This window comes from Eurosta solidaginis, chromosome X, assembly GCF_040869045.1.
Source record: "Eurosta solidaginis isolate ZX-2024a chromosome X, ASM4086904v1, whole genome shotgun sequence".
Lineage (NCBI taxonomy): Eukaryota > Metazoa > Arthropoda > Insecta > Diptera > Tephritidae > Eurosta > Eurosta solidaginis.
Window position 1 is genome coordinate 99,666,556 of NC_090324.1, and position 21,326 is coordinate 99,687,881.

At 38.3% G+C, this 21,326-nt stretch overlaps 1 protein-coding gene across 10 annotated transcripts in view; it reads left to right on the plus strand.

Annotated features, from left to right (window-relative positions):
- Positions 1–21,326, plus strand: part of bt (projectin protein bent) — a 3,328,983-nt gene that overhangs the window by 2,016,808 nt on the left and 1,290,849 nt on the right. For 9 of the 10 annotated variants that reach the window (XM_067757812.1, XM_067757814.1, XM_067757820.1 and 6 more), the window contains one exon: positions 559–932. The exons of the other annotated variant lie outside the window; for it this stretch is intronic. In XM_067757812.1, the coding sequence (XP_067613913.1) occupies positions 559–932 (374 nt within the window). The remainder of the gene's footprint in view (positions 1–558; positions 933–21,326) is intronic. 10 annotated transcript variants of the gene reach the window in all.

Here is a 21,326-nt window from a genome sequence, read left to right on the forward strand (position 1 = left end):
CCAAAGCCCGAACTTAGCCTTCCGTATGAAAAATAAAAATAAAAAGGTGGAGCGCAATTAATTGGCTATATATTGATAAGTTGACTCTTTTTCTGCCAACTTTCCAATCCAAGTAATATGCGCTCTAGCTTTATTTCTCATAAATATTTTTACAATTTCTATGTCAAAATTTTAAAATCAAAGTTCAGCAAAAATATGTCTTTATATAAGGGCATATTTTTCGCTGACTTTTGTCCATGTATATAAAGGAAATGCTTGAAATTTTTTATTTTTTTTATCTTTAAATATTTTATAAATTTCAATTTTCTTGGATGTAGATAAAATCCAACACATAAAATTTGATTTTAAAATTTTCGGTCTTGCATCGTGATTTTGATAATGCAATGTCATTGTCCCCGCAAAAGTCAAGTTGCTGACGTCAAAGCAAATGGCTGTACCTCCATTTTTCTATCATGATATGTATATTCCTTCCGTGTATTTGAATAAACATGTATAATTATAAATAAATTTTATTTTCCTTTAACTTATGAATATGAAAATAACAATATATGCGTGCAGACTCGACGGCTTATATGACAGTTGGTGTTGAAGGCAACCCAGCTCCGACATTTAGATTCTATAAGGGCGTGAGTGAAATAATCGAAGGCGGTCGCTTCAAATTTCTTACAGATGGCCAAACAAACTCCGTTACGCTTTGCATGCGTAAATGTAAGCCCAACGATGAAGGAAAGTACAAAGTTGTTGTATCAAATATACACGGAGAAGATTCAGCCGAGATGCAACTGTATGTTTCTGATTCTAGTGGTATGGATTTTCGCGCTATGTTAAAAAAACGTCGTTATCAAAAATGGGACAAAGAAGAAGAAGATCCCAATTGGGGTGAATTAAAACAAACGGAAAAACCGTTACCAACACTTAAAAAAGTTGAGAGGGTAAGAATATGAGCAACGACTTTGTTCTAGGATTCCAAAAAGTCAAACGCCTCTTTCTTGAGAATCAAATCTTAATCGTTTACGAATTAGACCCATATTCTGAAAATTTAGGCGGAACTTCTTAAATTAAGGATGTCTACAATTTTTGACTAACATACGTGACTATGCAAGAAACTGAAGTTATGCATATCTTTGAATATATTTGCTGTAAAAATGTAACAAAAAAAAAAACAACAAAAAATACGAGAAAAATATCGTTATTCAATTTTGGTTCATTGTAAACAATCTTGAAAGAAATCGCAAATAGGATTTAGTGTTTAATCGTGCTATTTTATCCTACAATTCAATCTAGTTTTCTTTAGTTTGAGTTATTTGTGTGTATGTAATGGAATTTTTTTTTTGAGCGCAAATGTCACCTATTTCCAGAAGCTTGATTGTGTAATTTTAAACTTTTCACATGTATCAAATACCGATAACAATGCGATAATTGGATAGTGGGGTAGCATAAGATCGAACAATTTGTGATTAAAGATTATTTAAAATTTTTGTTCGGTAAGCTATAAAAGCGTGTTTTTTTACTATTTTTAAACTAATATTTTTATACCCAACGTGTAATTGTATCCAAGGGTATTATAACTTTAATTGGATAACGGTAGTAAGTTATGGCATAAATGATTCGAGATATATATATATATATATATATTTCCGTATAATAAATTTATCAGCATCGCCCACATTTAAAGAAAAAAAATTAAAATTTTGCAACCCGTAAATCAAAAGCCATTGAGGATTTGGCATGGAGGCTGTAATTGTTATTATATCCCTGCAGTCAAACCAACTAGTTGTATACTAGAAGGATACTAGTTTGCCAAAAATCCCAACTAGTTCGAGTTCTGTCTTTTTCCCATATTAGGAACTGGTATTTTTAACGCGGCAATGTCCTACGAAATATCAATTGCCAGTCTCTGCATCAGCATCATACCTGTTGAAAAACTAATCATTATATGAACCAGAATAGTACCAGATGACATATTGCTCAGTGTATGCATCAGGGTCATACCAATTAATACACCAGTCAGCCTCTCGCCAGAATTATACCCGATGGCATACTAGTTATTATATACATCAACTAGCAAGTACCCAGCTTAATTCGATTCGCCGCAAAAAGTAAATCTATTGAGTTTTTGCTATTTGGGTGTAGTTTAAAAGAAGAGATACAAATACATATCTCATGTATTTTTTCTGCTACGAAGGTAATGTTGTAGTACCCTCTGTTGTATGAAATGCAAACACTTTTAAATTCGTTAGCGTTATAAACGATTTATTAATGAACAACTTTGAAAGAAAACGCAAAAAGGTAACAATTCAAATAACATTAGGTACTTAAGTAAATCGACTGCTGAGTCTAGTAGCACTCTATTTCAAAACGCTTTTCAAAAACGCGCCACCTCAAAACTCTTTTCAACACCCTACATCGGAATTTTTTTCGAAAACGCCCTATCTCAGAATTTGATTGAAGGACGCCCCATCTCAGAATTTATCTCAGCTAAAAATGTGTTGAATTTATACCGAGATGAAACAAATTTTGAAATAAAGCGTTCTTCAATAAAATTTTGCGGTAGGAAGCAGTCGAAATTGGATTGTAGAACGTAAAAAATTAATACATAAAATAAGGTACATTTTTACATTAATTAAAAACTTCGGGGAATATAACATTCTTTGTTTATTATCATTTCCAGGAATGAGAAAACTTTGGTTCTGTGGGGAAACAGTTCTTGAAATAGGGGCATACAGTTGACCGTGAGAAAACACTTCACTGCGTAGGTCTACGTCAACATAACTAAATGTTTGTCCTTGCGTTTTATTAATTGTAATTGTATTAGTCCAAGTGTAATAGGCGGGTAGTTCGGAGTAAAGCAAAGTCTTTGCAAAATCGTCAACTGAACAAATGGAAAAAATGCCGGCAAAGTGGTTTGCAGTTGTTCCTGCAGTACCATAAACCCTTTGTCCATTTTCTAAGTGAACAGATAGATGTACAACCGTTGGGAATTGCTCATGAATCGAAAATCCCAGTAATCTCCAAATATCTTCTTTTGTGCTTAAATATCTGCCATAAAAAAATTTTGTACTTCGTCCTTATTAACTTGAACGGAAAATGTCGCTACCTTTGTTGACATACTTACAATTATATTTTATTGCTTGAACTGAATGACAGCACTCTGCATTTATCTGAGCGAAGAAACATCTGGAAAGAACGGGGCAATATGGAACGATACATCCGTTGTCGACGTTGTCCCATTAGAAAGTACATGGGTGTAGCCACCATCCGCAGAAGACCTTCGTCTATATTTTGGATATCCATCTTCCCCGGTCTACATATGCTGTTGGAGCTCGCGTACGTATCGCTTTAAGCATCGTCCATTCAACATGCAGGGCGATGATAAATGATCAACCCCACATGGGTCGTGGGAGGCAAACCTCGCTTTTGCCATTCAACATTAAACATATGGCATCTAACTTTTCCAAAAATATCTTGTTTTGCAATTGAACTCATGAGTTGGTGTATTTTGATATGTAATACCCTTGGCACAATGTCATGGTGCTCACTTAGTCGTTGATTAGGAACAATTCTTTTTTGATTTCACTCCACTCTGGATTGCATGTGAATGTTATAAATAAATCAGGCCTTCAATAATGACGCACATATAGGAGGGCGTCTTGTATACGTTCATGCAAATATCGAGGCGATCCAGTAAATGAAGACGTCAATATTACTAACTGACCAATATTTTCAGGATTGCAATCCTCGTTAACAGCATCCCTTAGATGTATATAACTATTTGCACGCAACGTCTTTTGGTGTGCTCTTATAAAATTCAACCTTTTCGTTATCATTTTAGCAGCCATGTCCATACAGTATCGGTTAGAGAGATATCCATATCTATGAAGCGCATTAAAGCTATTTTCTCTAATCATAATTTTATATGCATAAAATTGCATACATGAAACTGTTTTTTTGTGTTAGGTGCCCCACTGCTTGGAGAAGCTTGCGGTATATTTATGCTGTAACCGTCCTCACCATTTAAAAATATGATAGAGTATTGGAAGGTGTCCTATGAAGGATGAATTTCTGACACACGATGGGGAGTGTTATCGTTGGACTGTATCACAATTTGGCGGGGACCAGCATTTTCATCAACTATCAATACTGCGACCTCGCCTGTAGTAGGGGCATTATATCGACCACGGTGTTCATTAACAGGACGTTTTGTCGGCATGGATTACAACCCAACCATGTTGGGCGGTGGTAATAAACTTCCAATAATATGGTACACTTGTCCATGTATTTTGAAAGTTGGTATGAAATTACCTTCTCTAATTTCGATACCGCCAAACGAAGTCATAGCGAAACAACCATTATATTTTCTTATATTTTGTTTAAAATGACTGAACGACGTATGCTCTGTTGTAAGCAGCGCTTTGATTGCTGGCGGAGGCTCACCGCTATCACTTAATTTGACATGACTCTTACTACAGCACATATCTGGTGTTTCATTTGGCCACTTCCTAGCCTTACAAAAAACGCAAATTTCACTTATGCGGCCAATGAAAAGTGGAGAATTTTCCATTATATTTCAGATGTGGTCTGTAGTTAAATGCTGTATTCAGACCAATCGCCCTTTGCCTGTTGTTCAATGCTTGCAACCTTTCATTTTAAATCTCCCCTTTGTTCCAAAAAGCATCATACTTTCGCTAATAAATATCAGAATTGAAGATAAAGGGAGGAAGACACAAAAATAGCGCGTTTATTATTTTCTTAAGGTACATACACAGCGCACGGAATTTACAACTTTATTGGTAGATCTACCAACATTCTACCATTTTCATTTCCTACCACTTCTACCACCAAAGCCCAAAAATCTACCAATATTTCAATATATTCGCATTGAAACCAAATACTCCCATCATTAGGTAAACGTATTTAATTGCCGAGCACACCCAAATAACATTAAGCGGTGACACTAACTAAACTAACCAATTTTGAAAAATTTGTGCAAAAATTCAAACAAGAAATAAATTTGTTTATGAAATAAATGTAGTAAATGAGCATGATGATCCTGCGCTATTTTCATCAGTTTTTTGTGAATAATTTTGAACGAAAATTAAAAAATTTTCTTAAGTAAACGATAACATGCCGAAGTCGGTTAATTTGTGGCAATATTTTTGGTACATTGGAAAATTTTTGTTGTAATTAGACGTTTCGGTATATTTTCGTCAGTATTTCAAGCTCGAAATACAGGAAAAAAGCAAGTATCATATAGGCATAAGCTATGTATATACAAATTGACATGCATTTTTTTGTTTTGTTTACATGTTTTTTTAAAAGTGTTATTTCCGTGAAATGTGCTTTATTTGTTTTACAATGAAATATGAATTGTTTTGTACAAATACAAACTGTAGCTTTTGTTTTCTTGGAAAACAGATCTACCAACTTCTACCACTATTTTAATTTTTCGTCTACCAACATTCTCTTTTTAAAAGTCCGTGCACTGTACATACATATCTGTTGCTTTGTTTGTAGCAAATCAATATCAAAGCAAATCACATTTTGGATTTGCGTATAATGTGTGTTTCTAATCAACTTTACTGCATACATAAGTACATATGTGTTGCTTTGTACGGAATTGACTGTTTTGATTTTCAGTGGTTATCGCAAAACAATAACAAAGTAAAAAACTCGTGCATTTGCCAAGAGCGAAATGACGCACCCTCTTTGGCTGTGAGTATATGTATGTATCTCTTCATAAATACAAAGTTGTTTTTGTTGGCCCACTGTAGCTTGGGTTTGGTCATCGAAAATTGTTATGCATGCATTATTTGGGAGTTTTCATCAACTTTATCCTAGAAATAAAAGGCTTTAGTTTGTGAAAATGGAAAAAATAAAAAGCGCAGGGTGTTTATTTGCGCCAATAATTTCTTTAAAAAAAAAAAATTCATAAAAATCGGTTTGGTGCTTCTTGATATTAGCCATTCCAAACTTTTCCCATATAAGCATTTTTATATGATTTGTAAAGATATTATACCAACTGACATACTAGTTAGTTAAGGCAAGAGTATATTGATAACAGCGTTCTCCTGGAGCGACCTCGCGATGCTAACTTCCCGACTTATTGTGGACTAGGATTAGGACCTCCTTGTGTTAATCTGGATTAACCCGCTGTGTTGGAAGGTGCCGTACCACATCGTAGTGCTAACGAAGATGTTTCCAAATTCCTCTTGGAGTAGTGTACGGTGGTTGACTGTATCAAAAGCTTTTAACAGATCAAGTGCCACGAGCACCGTCCCATGATGGAGTTTTCTTTGCTTCAGACAGCAATATATCTGGGAGTTAATGACTTTTAACGCGGTGATAGTGATATGCTGGCTAACAGAATATTTATCTTTAAACGAATGACATCGGTAGATACGAATCACCATAATTAGCCGAGTTTCCGGACTTTGGTATTGGGGTTATTCGTGCCACTATTAATTATTCTGAAATGGCAAAGGCTTAAATGGCAAGCAGAAAACATGTGTTAGGTAGCTGATGCCCTTATGCCCAAGATATTTTAGCATCGGCATAGATATTCCATCTGGGAATATCGATTTAAAAGGCTTCTTTAATGTGCAAAAGTAACGGTGAGGTGGTATGTGCCTAGCATTGTTAACTGAAGTATATATTAAAAATTGCCGGCAGAAAGCATTAGCGCAGCGAGCTCGCTAGACAAAATCTAAATGAAATACTACCTAGTTCGAATAACGCTACAAAATTGTAGTCAATAAGCTTTTCAAAAACTGACTAGTATGAATAACCAAGAAAAATTCTAGTTAATGAACTATTCAAACACCAACTAGTATGAATAGCCCCACAAAATTCTAGTCTATGAACTAAAATGTTTGCTCAATACTTTGGCTTTTGACTACAGGGATATACATCTTGCTAAATTGACAAAATCTTTTGACTTCCACGATCACTTAAAAAATGTTTTCAAAATCTAATAGTAACAATAAATTCAACACCCTCGATTATTAATTTTCCTTAATTTTCATAAAGTGTATGTACAGTGAGTGGCAAGGAAAACATCCATGCAAAACATCAACACAATATTTTCAACGGCTTGAAAAATACTCAAATTTGCTTCCGTTGTCGTAAAATCATTTCACATATTCACCATTATCGCGAAGTTCACGTGAAAACGTGTGCGCCTTCACTTTTTTGTTCGGTTGAACTTTTTTCGCCTATCGGCAATTTCGGGCGAACAAAAGATCATTTCGAAACAAAAGACGCGGCACTCGTTGTTCTGCACAAAAAATTTGATCTATCTGCATACATTTTTAGAAGCTTTTTTCCGTCTTACTCTTCCCCCCCATCCACCCCTCTCCACTTTTTCTTAATCCTTTTATTCACTCCTCCCTCTGCATTTATACTTCTATACGTCTCTTTTTTGCGCTCTCCGCCTGTTCCATCACTTCTTTTTCGCATTATCTATCCCTATCTCCTTTTCCTCATCTCGCTCTATCTCTTTTACAGTCTTTTCTCCTTCCCTCTTTTCTCTTCTGCCAGTCCCAGGGGTTGGTATATACTTTGTTCCAGTCCTAATCCAATTCTCAGTACCTGGTCCACTTCCCTGCAAAAAGGTATCGTAAATACTAATCTATGCAAATGGCTACCTATATATATACCAAATTTTAGGCAATTCGAACCATGAATAGAATTTGTTCTGATAGATTGGTCCCTGGTTCACTTCACGGAAAACAGCATTAAAAATATTTATCTAGGCAAAGGGATACACTTTAAGCGATACTTTATGCGTTTGAACTCGGACATTTCATTACGGACGTATGTACCCTGCAGTCAAGCACTAGAAGAATATTGGTTATCCAAAAATCCCAACTAGTTACAGTTCTGTCTTTTTTTCATATTAGCAACTTGTCTTTTTAACACGGCGATGTCCTACGAAATATCAATTGCCAGTATCTGCATCAGCATCATATCTGTTGACCAACTAGTTATTATATACACCAGAACCGTATCATATGCCGCTAATCAGCCTCTGCGTCAGCATTATACCAGATGGCATACCAGTTATTATAAACACAAGTATCATACCAATTGCCATACTAGTTAGTTCATTCAGTATGTTGATAACAGCGTTCACCGGGCGCGACCAAGCAAAGATATTTACCGACTCAGTGTGGATTAGGCTAAGGGCCTCCTTATCTTTATCTGGATCAACCGGCTGAGTTGGTAGATACCGTATCTCGTGGTGGTGCTTACGGACATGTCCCTTTATCTCTCTGGGGGCGAGGATAGATCAGGCAGTAATTTGCTGGGGTTCCCCAACTCCTTTAAATTGAGCTGTTTTGCCCCACTACGTAGGTGGAGTTATAAGAAGACATGCCGTGGTAGTTCCGAGTGCAGCATCTGGCACTCCTGCAGCCATTTCCAGTGTGTTATTTTTAGCCAGGCGACCAAGCTGGTGACGTACACATGAGCAGACGTCGCATATGAGCATTCCTCTAATTGCTTCGTAAGTTGTGATGCTGGCAAGCTACTTGATTATTTTGTTGTGGCTTTGTACTTTAGATAAGATTTCGGAGGCATGCGCGTTGAAGGTGAGAGTGTTATCGAATTTCACCCCTAAGATCTTTGGGTGACTGACAGTCCGTGGCGAAACGCCATCGACGTGAATGTCCATCATTGCATCGTCTGTTCATTAAGCGGCCGTGGACTTGTTTGGCCATAGTTTTAGATCGTGCGAGGTAAAAACAGAAAGACTGAGTAGATAGCTATTCATTATGGAAAATAATTCGTCTATTGAGGGGCGGGGTCCAGTTGCCATTATCGTGCAGTCGTCGTCATAGGCTATATTGGTATATCGCTCTGGTAATGAAGGGAGCTTTGATATGTATAACTTAAATAGAATCGGGGACAGGACACCACCCTGCACCACCCCTGTTCAATGCTCCTATGTTTCAAGGTTTCGCTCTTAAGTTGAACCGACGCTTGCCGACCACTCAGATAATTTGCGGTCAATATTTTAGACAAGGAGTGAACCTTATATATCTGGGAGTAGTGCACGGTGTCAAGCGTTTTCGGTAGGTCAAATGCCACGAACACCGTCCTATGATGGAGGAGTTCAGTCCGCAATGCTTTTTTTACGAGGAGGAAGCATCGAAAGCCTCATAGTCAGTGTGAGTCTTTAACCGCGCTAAACCTCCTACCGTCTGAGTACCATTTACCCCCCGGTACTACCGCCAAGTATTCCGTCGGGAGGTACGTTGAGCACTAAGCTCTACGCCTTTCGGGGTCACGCTGCTGTACTTAGATAGTCCCTCCGTATAGTTAAAGCTGGGACTGGCACGCCCTTCTTACTACCTCAATGTGCTTTACACAGACCACTTCTACGAATATTTCCAAGCATACTTTAAACACTGTGCATACAGTGCTTATGGCATGTTTGTGCGTTCGAATACTTAAATTGTAGGGTTTTTTTTATATATGTATATATAAATAAATTCATTTTTTTTTTATTTAATTTTAACAGTTTTTTTTATTTTATTTAATTTTAATAGGTTTTTTTCTTTTTTTCATTTAATTTTACAAGGTTTTTTCTTTTTTCCCCCACAATACGTAACAGCGGCTTTTCTCATACTTCCACCGGTTGGAGAGGCCTTGTCTCCTATCCGTGTATAAACCCTGATTACATGTGAGACGTTTACACTCCTACTTGTTGTTTCCACAGTTGGATAGGCCTTCTCTCCAATCCGTAGGTTTGTCGTTGCGTGTATGTTGACTGCTTTTGGTCACACGGTTGAAGAGGCCATGTCTCCAATCCGTATTACCTACATATATTCCGGTCTTTTCTTATTTTATCATTCTGACGCCGCTAATTGTACGGAGGCCTTGCATCAAATACGTGCTCAGCTCGATCCCCTCTACCTTTGCAGTATGTTCTCCACCCACAAAACTCTACTGTTCAATGTTCGCTGCTGCGCCGGAGCCATTCCAGAGTTCGTAGACACTTCATTATTTCTGCTATTACATCGCATGCCGCGGACCATTTTACCTTGTTTTGGTGCATACATCCAACAATTGTTTCAGGAGTGTAATCCTCTCCAAAAATTCTGTGTAGTTTGCATCTCCAGCTATAGAACCTAGGACATTCGAAAAGTACATGGTAAACATCTTCTATTGTATCACCGCCACAGTGATCGCATATGTTGTTAGGCTCGTCATTGAATCGGTGCAAATATTCCTTAAAGCAGCCGTGGCCACTCACAAACTGAGTGAGGTAGAAATCTACCTCACCGTGCTTTCTAGATATCCATATATTAATATCTGGTATACATCGGTGTGTCCAGCGTCCATTTGTTGAGGCATTCCACCTGAGCTGCCAGTTCTGCACACTTAGCTCTCGTACTCTATCACGTGAGCTTTGATCCTGATAAATCGTCGCTGCTTCTTTTGCTAATATGTCTATAGGACACATGCCTGCGATGATTAGTGCTGCGTCGTCAGAGACAGTTTTAAAATCGCTACAGACGCGTAGCGCACACAGGCAGTAGGTCGACTTTACCCCGCGGAAGTATGCTTTATACTCTTTGGCCTGATGCCATACAGAAGCCCCGTAAAGTATTTGGCTTTTTACAACGCCAGCCAGACGTTGACGCCGTCGTTGCTTTGGTCCTCTTGCATTTGTCATTACCCTAGATAATGCTGCTACGCTTTTTGCTAACTTTTCATTGGTATACTATAAGTGGGTTTTGAATGACAACCTCCTGTCTATCACAACCCCCAAGTATTTTATTGCAGGCAGCGTGCCGATGTCATGGCGGCCGATTCTTATAGAGACCTGCTCCACCCTTTTCCTACTTGATATGAGTACAGCTTCTGCTTTTTGTTCCGCCAGTTGCAGTCCATGCATGTCTACAATTTTTGCCCAATTGTCAGTGTTGAAGGCATTTTTCACATCGATAAGGCAATATTCCATAGAGCCGTCGAGCCATCGAGTGCCACTTATGGCTTCTTGGGCCACTTTCTTCGCCATGTTCGCAGCTTGGATGGTAGATCGTCCATTCCTAAACCCAAACTGGTTATCGGAAATACCCCCACAACTTCGATTTCTTTTACGAATCGATTATAGAGGACTCTCTCAAGAACTTTGCCGGCGGAGCCGAGCAGGCAAATGGGACTTTAGCTAGAGTATTACGCCGTATTTTTACCAGGCTTTGGCAGCAGTACCCGCATTTATCGTTTCCATATTGTAGGAAATATCCCTCAGCTAAGCATGCATTAAATAGTTTCGAAAATGTTGGCGTGTTATAAGTTTGAGTGCTCTGTTTGGTACCCCGTCTGGGACAAGAGACTTGCGGTCTTGCAGTTTATTCACCGCTTGAAGGACCTCGACGACGGCAACCTCGTCAAATAAGTATAGTGCGGCGCCTGATGTGGCAGAAAATAGCTCCCTTTGCGTTGGAAATAAATCTACCACGTTTCTGAGAAAAGGGGGGCATGTTGGCATCGCCTCTCCTTTGTGTTTCAATTTCTTAAAAACCAATTTATATGCTGTGCCCCAAGGGTCATTCTCGCCGTCATCGCAAAGCTCAAGGATGCCTTCGCGCTTACTATTTTTTATTGCTCTCTTATGTGCGAGTCGCGCTCCTTTGTAGGTAGCTCTGCCTCTCGAAATTCCGGTCTCCCTCTGGCTCGTTGATAGCGCCTCCTAGCCTGAATACACTCTCTCCTTAGGGAATGTATGCACTCGTTCCACCAAAATATGGAACAATGTTGTTTGCGCTTGGTCTTTCTAGTCATTGACGCATCGCATGCTGCTCTAATATCCGACATTAATTTATTCGCCATGTCGTTAACACTTCCTCTATGTTCGACTGTTGTCAACATTACCTTAAATATTTCGGGGTCAAGAGTATTGATATTCCAACCTCTATTTTTTAAGGGTGGCTGTATAGCGGGCCGCCCTCCCCCCTCGAGGCTGATGTCCACAACAATCGCTGAGTGATCGCCTTGGGTATAGCAATCACTGATTTTCCACTCAGCCAACCTGTAGAGATTGGCGCTGACAAACGTTATGTCGATTACGGAGCTGAACCCGTTTCTTAAGAAGGTGTTATGCCCACCCACGTTAAGGAGCGCTACACCAAAGCATGAAAATGTTTCGAGCAGAGCCCTCCCTTTGGGAGATGTTCTCTGTGAGCCCCACTATATAGTGGGAAAACATAAAAGAATATACATCCTTAACAAGGGAACTATTTATCACAATGGTGAAATTTTGCATAAAAGAGAATCGATATTTTAAATACAATGAAAAAATATACGAACAACGTACAGGAATGCCCATGGGCTCACCAGCCTCCCCAGTCATAGCTGACATTGTCATGGAGGAGCTGCTAACAAGATTCGAAAATGAAACTACTAGCAAACCACGCCTACTTACAAAGTATGTAGATGACTTATTTGCCATTGTAAAAACTGAACAAATTGGAAACATTCTCACTGAACTCAACAGCTACAGCAGAAACATTAAATTTACAATAGAGGTTGAGAAAGATGGTCAACTACCGTACTTGGACACGTTAATCAATAGGAGAAACAACAAATTATATATTGACTGGTACAGAAAACCCACAGCTTCGGGAAGACTAATTAACTATTATTCAGAACACGAAAAAAGTACAATAATAAATACCGCCAAAAGCTTCATAAGACGGGTACTTACAATAAGCGACAGAATGTACCACAAGAAGAATATCACGATCATCAAAAAAACTCTAGAGGATAATGAGTTTCCAAGTAGCTTGGTCAATAAACTGGTCCGAAATTTCTATACCAGAGCACGTAATGAACGTAAACCTGAAGAAGCAAATAACAAAATATACAAAGCGATAACCTATGTCCCAAGAATAGCAGAGAGGATCAAGAGATCGGATTTATATGACAAAGAAAAGGTCAAAATAGCGTTCACATACAACAATACATTGAAACAAATTTACAGTAATACAAAGGACAGAATTCCAAAGGATGAGAAATCCAACCTAATATACAGAATCCCATGCAACGGTGACGGGTCTCACTTATGCGAGAAGGTATATGTGGGGACAACAAAATTAAAATTAAAGACAAGGATTTCCGGCCATAAGTCCAATATTAAACTTAGAAACAACGCTTCGGAAAATAAAACGGCCTTAACGGCCCACTGTAAGGATACGGGCCACTATCCCGATTTCCAGAATGTTACTATATTGGACATAGAGAAACAATATAATAAGCGCTTCACCATGGAAATGCTCCACATTATGAACACGCCTAATGATAAGAGGATTAATTTTAAAAGTGACACAGACCAATGCGCATATGCATATCGCAATTTATTGCTTAAGCAACAACACAAAATGCAAGTCTCACGGCGCACATGAAAGAAAGCAGCGTACAGAAATTATTCCGCTAGCAGCATACTTGGGATCAGCAAATCATAATGTTGGATGACGACATATTCGTTGATCTATTGTTTGTATCCCTATATATTTGTTTGTGCATATTTTAGTTTACACTTACTGTACTTTAAAATTGTATACATTTTTGATGTTTATTTTACTTTTGTTTTCCGAACATATGATCAGTCGATAAAGAATAACCACAAGTGTAAGTTGTGTCTCGTTTATATGTATACCTAGTTGCATAACGTAAATTTTAATGACCATGTATCTGAAATGAATGCCCCCCTTTTTATACATTTGTGTTTACTTACAGTCCTGAAGATGGCTTCAGACTGAAGCCGAAATATTGACAAATTAAAAAAACCAATGAAATTTTAAACATTGTGTTTTATTTAACCACGGCCTTTAAGCTCATTATTATTAACATAACGTAAACGCATAAGGCTATAAAAATTACCAAAAATTAAAGTATCCCGCGATGACAAAACGCTCCCGCAACGTCGCATCCATGGCTATTTTCCCGACGATTTCTTCGAACGCGTCCATCGACGTACTAGGTAGTATATAGCAACTGTAAACGTAAATGCCATCTATCTTACCGCATACGAATCCTCGTTCCTTAGGTATTAATTCCGCATATAAGGGATTATGTCTGCAGGACCAAATAGCAGCCTTGCTCAATTCATATTGTATCCAATTCGCAGTCTTCCCTCTGTAGGGCTCACTAGTGCTAAGTCAATCTTCAACTCCAAAACTGTTTTTGCCAGAAGGTCCTTGGTGCTTCACAATGATTAAGATTAAGTTGCAATAATCTCATAAATGCCTTTGTTTCTGGACCGCTTCTTTATATACTGGGCACTTATAGCCAAGTCTGCGCCGCTGAGCCCTCTTCTAGCGCACAATAAGCACTTACGCGCGCCGAATCAGACTTTACCACTTCTCGTAAGTTCCGGAACTAACTCAGTGGGTAAAGAAATAGTCGCAGTCTGCGTACCGCCATATGCTTTACGCAAGGATCGCACACTAGACGGCTTAGCATTGAAACCTACAAGCTGTGTGTTCAGCGCCTGGCAGATCTCTTATAATACCAATTTATACTAGTATGAATAACGTCACAAAATTCTAGGTAATGAACTGAATAGTAGGAATAACCCCACAAAATTCTAGTCAGTGAACTAGAATGTTTTCTGACTACTTTGGCTTTTGATTGCAGGGTACAACATATTTATGTATGTTGGTATTATAATACCAATTTATATTTATCAATTCGAAAACCGACTATCACAATAAAAATTGCTTTACTTTAAAGCTCTCATCAACAACTTTCATTTGATAACCATAGTGTATAAACACATTCTCGGGGTACCCGGGTCCACACTATGACCTATATCTCGAGACCCTAGTCACCAGCAGCCTTCAGTTGATACTCATATTGTACAAACACATCCTAGGATAACTCTGGTACTCTTCTTGAGATAAAAGTTCGCATTTATATATATAGATAGTGAAGAAATATTTTTTTGCAATTGTGTAATTTTCGTAAACAAGCATAAATTTTTTTAAAATAAGTAAAAATAAAGCCGAAAAAATATTCGAAGATGTTTAGTATTGCACTTAACTATGCTTTTATTGCTCGAGCGTACACTGAAAGAAATGGTGCTAGTAAAATCAACAAATCGGTCTTGTTGTTCTTGACTTAACGGAGATTCGGTGAAATTGATCGAATTATGGTTAATTCGACCGAGTTCTTTGTCAAGCGAACAAAAACGTTTAGTCATTTCAACAGAAGAGAAATTTTCGCTGTTAAGTTAACAAAATTTTGTAAAATTGACAGATTTCTAATCAATCTACCTGATTTTTCTGTTAACACAACTGCTCTTACAGGTCGTTTCAACTGCGATCAACTGTCAATACATGAGCAAATTGCAAAGAGAGTTTTACGCTCACTGCGCTCTCTACTTTGTACTTATGACGATGGTGCCACTTGTTAAACCAAAAAACACCAAAATAAGAAAACCACCAAATCGAAAAAACAAAAAAAAATGGGAAAACAACAAAAAACTAGTTTTTCAATTATCAATACTAAACGAAAAAACCCCTTTTTGAATTTACTGTGCAAAAAATTAAGAGATACCGGGACACCTATTTATCGTGTACAATTTTGCAACTTCTCGTCCAAGCGAAATGCAAAATTGCGCCCCCTTGTTGCAAAAGTTTTGCTTGAACGAACAGGATTTTTCCGAAATTAGTAACATTTTGTTCAAGTTTTTATAAATTTTCACTCACGCGAACGAATCTAATAAGATAATAAAAAAAAAAACATCCTTTTTTAATGTTGACGTTTCCGACAAAATAAGAGTTTGAGTTGTTTTGGAATTGTTTCAACCTAAAGTGTTACGAAAATCAAACTTGCCGAATTACATGTAAAGTTACTCCAGTGGTGAATTACCTTCCTGCGATTTGATTCTTTACTTTTCTATAACTCTCAAGATCTATTTTTAAAATGTTACGTCAAACATTTATACTACAAGTTTTGTTCGAAACAATCAAGTGTGGCAACTACATCCGAGAGAAGAAATTGAGAATGAGCTGAGCTGCAACTGAAAGAATTGAGAATCAGTTTTGTGACTACTATTTTCATTTCTATATTCATATGTATGTATATGTAGCAAGCATGCGTATTTATGTATTCACATATTTACGTATTTATATGGCGGCCGCCGTGGCGTGATGGTAGCGTGCTCCGCCTACCACACCTAATACCCTGGGTTCACACCCCGTGCTTTTTCAATTAGAAGAAAAATTTTCTAAGCTGGGTCGCCCCTCGGCAGTGTTCGGCAAGCACTCCGAGTGTATTTCTGCCATGAAATGCTTTCAGTGAAAACTCATATGCCTTGCAGATGCCATTCGGAGTCGGCATAAAACAAGTAGGCCCCGTCCCGCCAATTTGTAAGAAGAATTAAAAAGGAGCACGACGCAAATTGGAAGAGAAGTTCGGCCTAAAATCTCTTCAGAGGTTATCGCGCCTAACATTTATTTATTTATAATGGCAACATAGGTACTTTCATACAAAGCTGTTGTTGTAGCCGTGCTTCGCCCCACCTAATAGTTGCGACCGATCACAAATTGTCATCAATATCCTCTAACGGGAGTCCAAGGAAACTTTCTATTTCAACAGAGGTGGACCATAATGAAAGGGGTGTTAGAGGCGTTGGTTCCACATTACAATTAAAGAGATGGTGGATGTCATGTGGGGACGCATTGCAACCGGGGCATACATTTTGTATTTCGGGGTTGATTCTGGATAGGTAAGAGTTTAACCTGTTACAGTATCCAGAAGGAAGTTGAGCTAGAGTGACTCGCGTTTCCCTGGGGAGTATGCTTTCCTCTTCCGCAAGTTTTGGGTACTGTTCTTTGAGTACTGGATTCACGGGCAATTCCTGGCATAAAGGTCCGACGCCTGTTTATGGAGTTCACCAAGGACCTGCTTGTGTTTTTTTGTTTCACAGGGCTGAGTTCTCAGGTGCCGAATTTCCTCAAAATGGGTACGGAGATGACTCCTTAAGCTCCTAGGCGGTGTTGGCTCATCAATCAGATGTCTGTTGGGATGCCCAGGTTTCTGGCTATTCAGCAGGAACTGTTTGGTTAGCATCTCATTTCTTTCCCTTATGGGGAGTATTCTCGCCTCATTATGTAGATGGTGTTCTGGGGACATAAGAAGAGAGCCCGTGGCGGTTCTGAGAGCAGTATTTTGGCAGGTCTGTAGCTTCTTCCAGTGGGTAGTTTTTAGGCTTGGCGGCCATATAGGAGACGCGTAGCATGCAATCGGCTGGCCAATTGCTTTGTAAGTGGTAATGAGCGTTTTTTGTCTTTTCCCCAAGTACTGCCAGCAAGAGATTGGAGGATTTTATTACGGCTCTGGATTTTCGGTACAATTGCAGCTGCATTCTCACCAAAATGTAGATCCTGATCAAACGTCACACCCAAGATTTTGGCGTGTAGGACAGTCGATAGCGTTTTGCCATCAAAGTGGATGTTCAAAATGGTCGACATTTGGGGCGTCCATGTCATAAATAAGGTCGCGGAGGATTTAGTCGGTGATAATGCCGGGTTTCGCGAGGCGAAAAAACTGGAGAGATCAGGGAGGTAACCGTTTATTCTGTTGTGAAGCTCATCGATCTGTGGGCCTGTGGCCATTATTGTGCAGTCATCGGCGTAGGATAGTAACTCCTTCTGGTGGCGAAGGTAGCTTAGATATGTAGAAACTAAACAAAAGTGGGGATAGGACACCACCATGTGGCACCCCTTGTTTAATTCTTCTTGGTTTTGATGTTTCATTTCTAAATTGCACCGATGCCTGCCGACCACCCAGATAATTTGCGGTCCACCCTTTAAGACATGAGGGAAGGGTAGACCCTTCCAGATCTTGCAGTAACGTGCCATGGTTGACAGTATCAAAAGCTTTTGATAGGTTCTATCGCAACGAGTACTGTTCTATGGTGGGGGTTTTGATTTAAACCGTAATTTATCTGGGTGCTGATGGCATTTAGCGCGGTGGTGGTGCTATGGAGTTTTCTGAAGCCATGCTGATGACAGGCTAGCTGCAAATTTGCTTTGAAGTAGGGGAGCAAATGGCTTCAAGCTTTTTGGCTACAGGCGATAGGAGAGATATCGGACTATATGACTCTCCTATGTTAGCTGTTTTCCCAGGCTTTAGTAGCGGGACCACATTGGCCATTTTCCATTTTTCGGGTATGACAAAGGTGGAAAGAGACAGGTTGAAGACATGTGCTAACAAATAACACAAAATCGCAAACGTAAGATTTTATTTTTTTGAGTCCCAGACATCGCGCTCTATCCATGAATTCTTTATATGAACCTTAATTTTGCAAAATAACGGTTGAATAAAATGTAGCTTTCACAAATGCAACAGATTCGTTCAATAAGCCGAATTTTTAAATTTAGAAAAATGATTAGGTACTAACGTGCTCATGGCGAAAATTCGAAAAGAAAAAATTTTATAAAATTAGTATTTCTTCTTCCCTCCTGTAAAGTTTAAATGCATCATTGGTTTCAAAGGAATTCGCGATTTTGCAGACGAACGGCCATGACTTAATCAATTTCGTTGTTCACCATGATCATTTTGATATGTGGAAGTCTTCATTTATCGATTTGTTTACGCCATTAAACTGCGCACTGTTCCAATTATAAGGAGGCATGTGGAAAATAATCATTACTATCTTGGATAGAGTAAGTTAAAACAGATATATCCAAAATCTCACATCATTTGCTAGCACCATTCAACATTATTTGGCACATTTATATAAGAATCTGTAAAAATCGGCGTGATATCGAACAATCTATGTGAGAGCGCATTGAGTGTAAACTATTTATTTTAGTGCAGTATTTCTAAACTGTAAGAACCAATGATAAAAGTTTTTTATTACTTTCTTTTTAAACGATTCCATCAAGTAAATGGGGCATCTATGAAAAAATTCCTTTGAACAAAAATTGTTCAGAACGAAATAAGTTTTGATATTTAACCGCACAATACACTAAGTAGAATCTTTACAAAAACAAAAGACAGGATAAACAAGGAACAGCAAAGCAACGTAATCTACGAAATCCAATGCAAAGGCAACAACAACAATAACTGCAATAAGTGTTACATAGATCAACAAAAAGGGCATTAGTATAGAGACTATACGAACATCAAATGGACGTGAAAAACAACAAAACAACAACAGCGCTTTCTGAACACCTGATCGAAAACGAACACACAGTTGATTTTGCGAACGCTAGGATTTTGGATGTTGAGAGAAGAGAAAAAAGACGGAAGACACTGGAAAGTCTCCGAATTCAACAGCAACTCACAAACGTAATGAATTTTAAAGAAGACGTGGGCAACACAAACAGCGCTTACACAGCTGTGATCAAACATGTAAACAAATAATAATATAAAAACAATATGTTTAATGTTAATAGGTGATGTTTTTGTAATTTAAAAAATTAATCTAATTAATGTGAGTAAACTTCCAAATGTAAATTTTTATGTCTATTGATTGTGTTGTATTCTTATATTTCATTTTGTGTTTTCACGTTTCTGTTTTTTAAAATAAATGTAGACCTTCCTGTCGATGACGCGAAAGCGCCGAAATGCATAGAGGGAAAAAGTAAACACTTTTTGGTTTTTCTTTATTAATCTATCGGCCGAACTAGCTCCTACCCAGCAAACGAAATAAGTTTTGCAGAATCACTTAATGAGATTTTTATATATATTTTTTTGTTTATAGCAATAGCAAAAACATATGGCCGTCCAGAGACAGTGTAGCATATTCCACAAATGTGATATTTGAAAAAAATCGTATACCCAGCTAACGTGATTAAAAGTATAATATTGGAACTTCTAATAAAAAATTGCTTTATTGTCATAAAAATTTCATCTTTTTGTTTGAATAAAGTTTCAAAAAGCCTTCAAAACGATATGGGTCACATTTTTATTCAAAAAGTGATCAATTTTAATACCATAAAAATATCATTATTTTTTTGCATCTTTTCAATAAATGAAATTAAAGACGGCATAGCGAAGAGGATTAGTTATTATCAAAACTATTGCAAAGGCTCTGTTAAGGGTTAATCATTAATGGCCATGGAAAGGTTAAATATGCCTGTGCATCGACCTTTTTTTGTAGTCATCTTCTCCCATCAGTCGAGCGGCTGCGAGCAAGTTTTGATGACGCTCAATCCTGCCTTGAAACTGAAGATCACAACGAGTTAGATAGCGAAGTCAGTTGGTCGTTCGCTAGGCTACATATGGAGGTTAAAGGCAAACTGACTCGGGAACTTAATCAGCGCAGGGCCGGCATTGCACGTTCATCAACAGCTCGCCCATTCGCAATCGATGATTCATCACCCTCGTTTATAATATCTCAACGCAACTGGCTTCCCGAATTGAAAATTCCACACTTCAGTGGTGCATACACAGATTGGTCAGACTTCATCGCAATGTTTAACTCTGTTATTAACAACTGCAGTGAACTAAGCAAAATTGAAAAGTTTCAACATTTACGGGCTTGGACACAATTCGGTTAGGGGCATCATTATTTTTCGAATTGAATAGCATCGGTCAAATTAAATTAGCCAACAATTTACCAATCTTGCAGAAGACGAGGCTTGGGTGGGTCGCTTCTGGAGGAGGACTTTCATAAATCATCGGCTTTAGTTGCTGTTCATGCTCAGTAAGAAGAAGATACAGATAGCCTCGATTATCTTATCAAACAATTCTGGGAGGTCGAAAGCTACTCATCTTCACATACTCAAACTCAGGAAGAAATATCGTGCGAGCTTCACTTTAAACAAAACCACAATAGCCTTGATTCTGGCGAGTATGCTGTACGACTACCATTAAATCAATCTGCTAATAGTCTTGGCGAGTCAAACACACAAGCCAAGCAACGATTATTTACTTTAGAGAGGAATCTGCAGCAGAATCCTGACGTTAAAGCCCAGTACTCTGCATTCATGATGGAATATGCTAAACTAAAGCACATGTCGCCGGCCACAAACCAAAACCTTCTTTCTGATACAGCACTGCGTTCACAAAGCAGAAAGCTCAACTACGAAATTGCGAGTGGTTTTCGATGGGTCCGCAAAATCAACCAACGGATATTCGTTAAATTATATTCTTATGGTTGGTCCAACAATTCAACCTAAACTCTTCAATAGGCTTGTGCGTTTTCGTACGTTCAAGGTAGCCTTAACAGGAAATATATGTAAAATGTACCGCTGTTTACGTGTTTTGCATCCGGATAATAACCTACAGTGCATCCTGTGGCGCGACGATGCCAAAGATGATTTGAAGATTTACACACTCGACATTGTGACATATGGTACCAG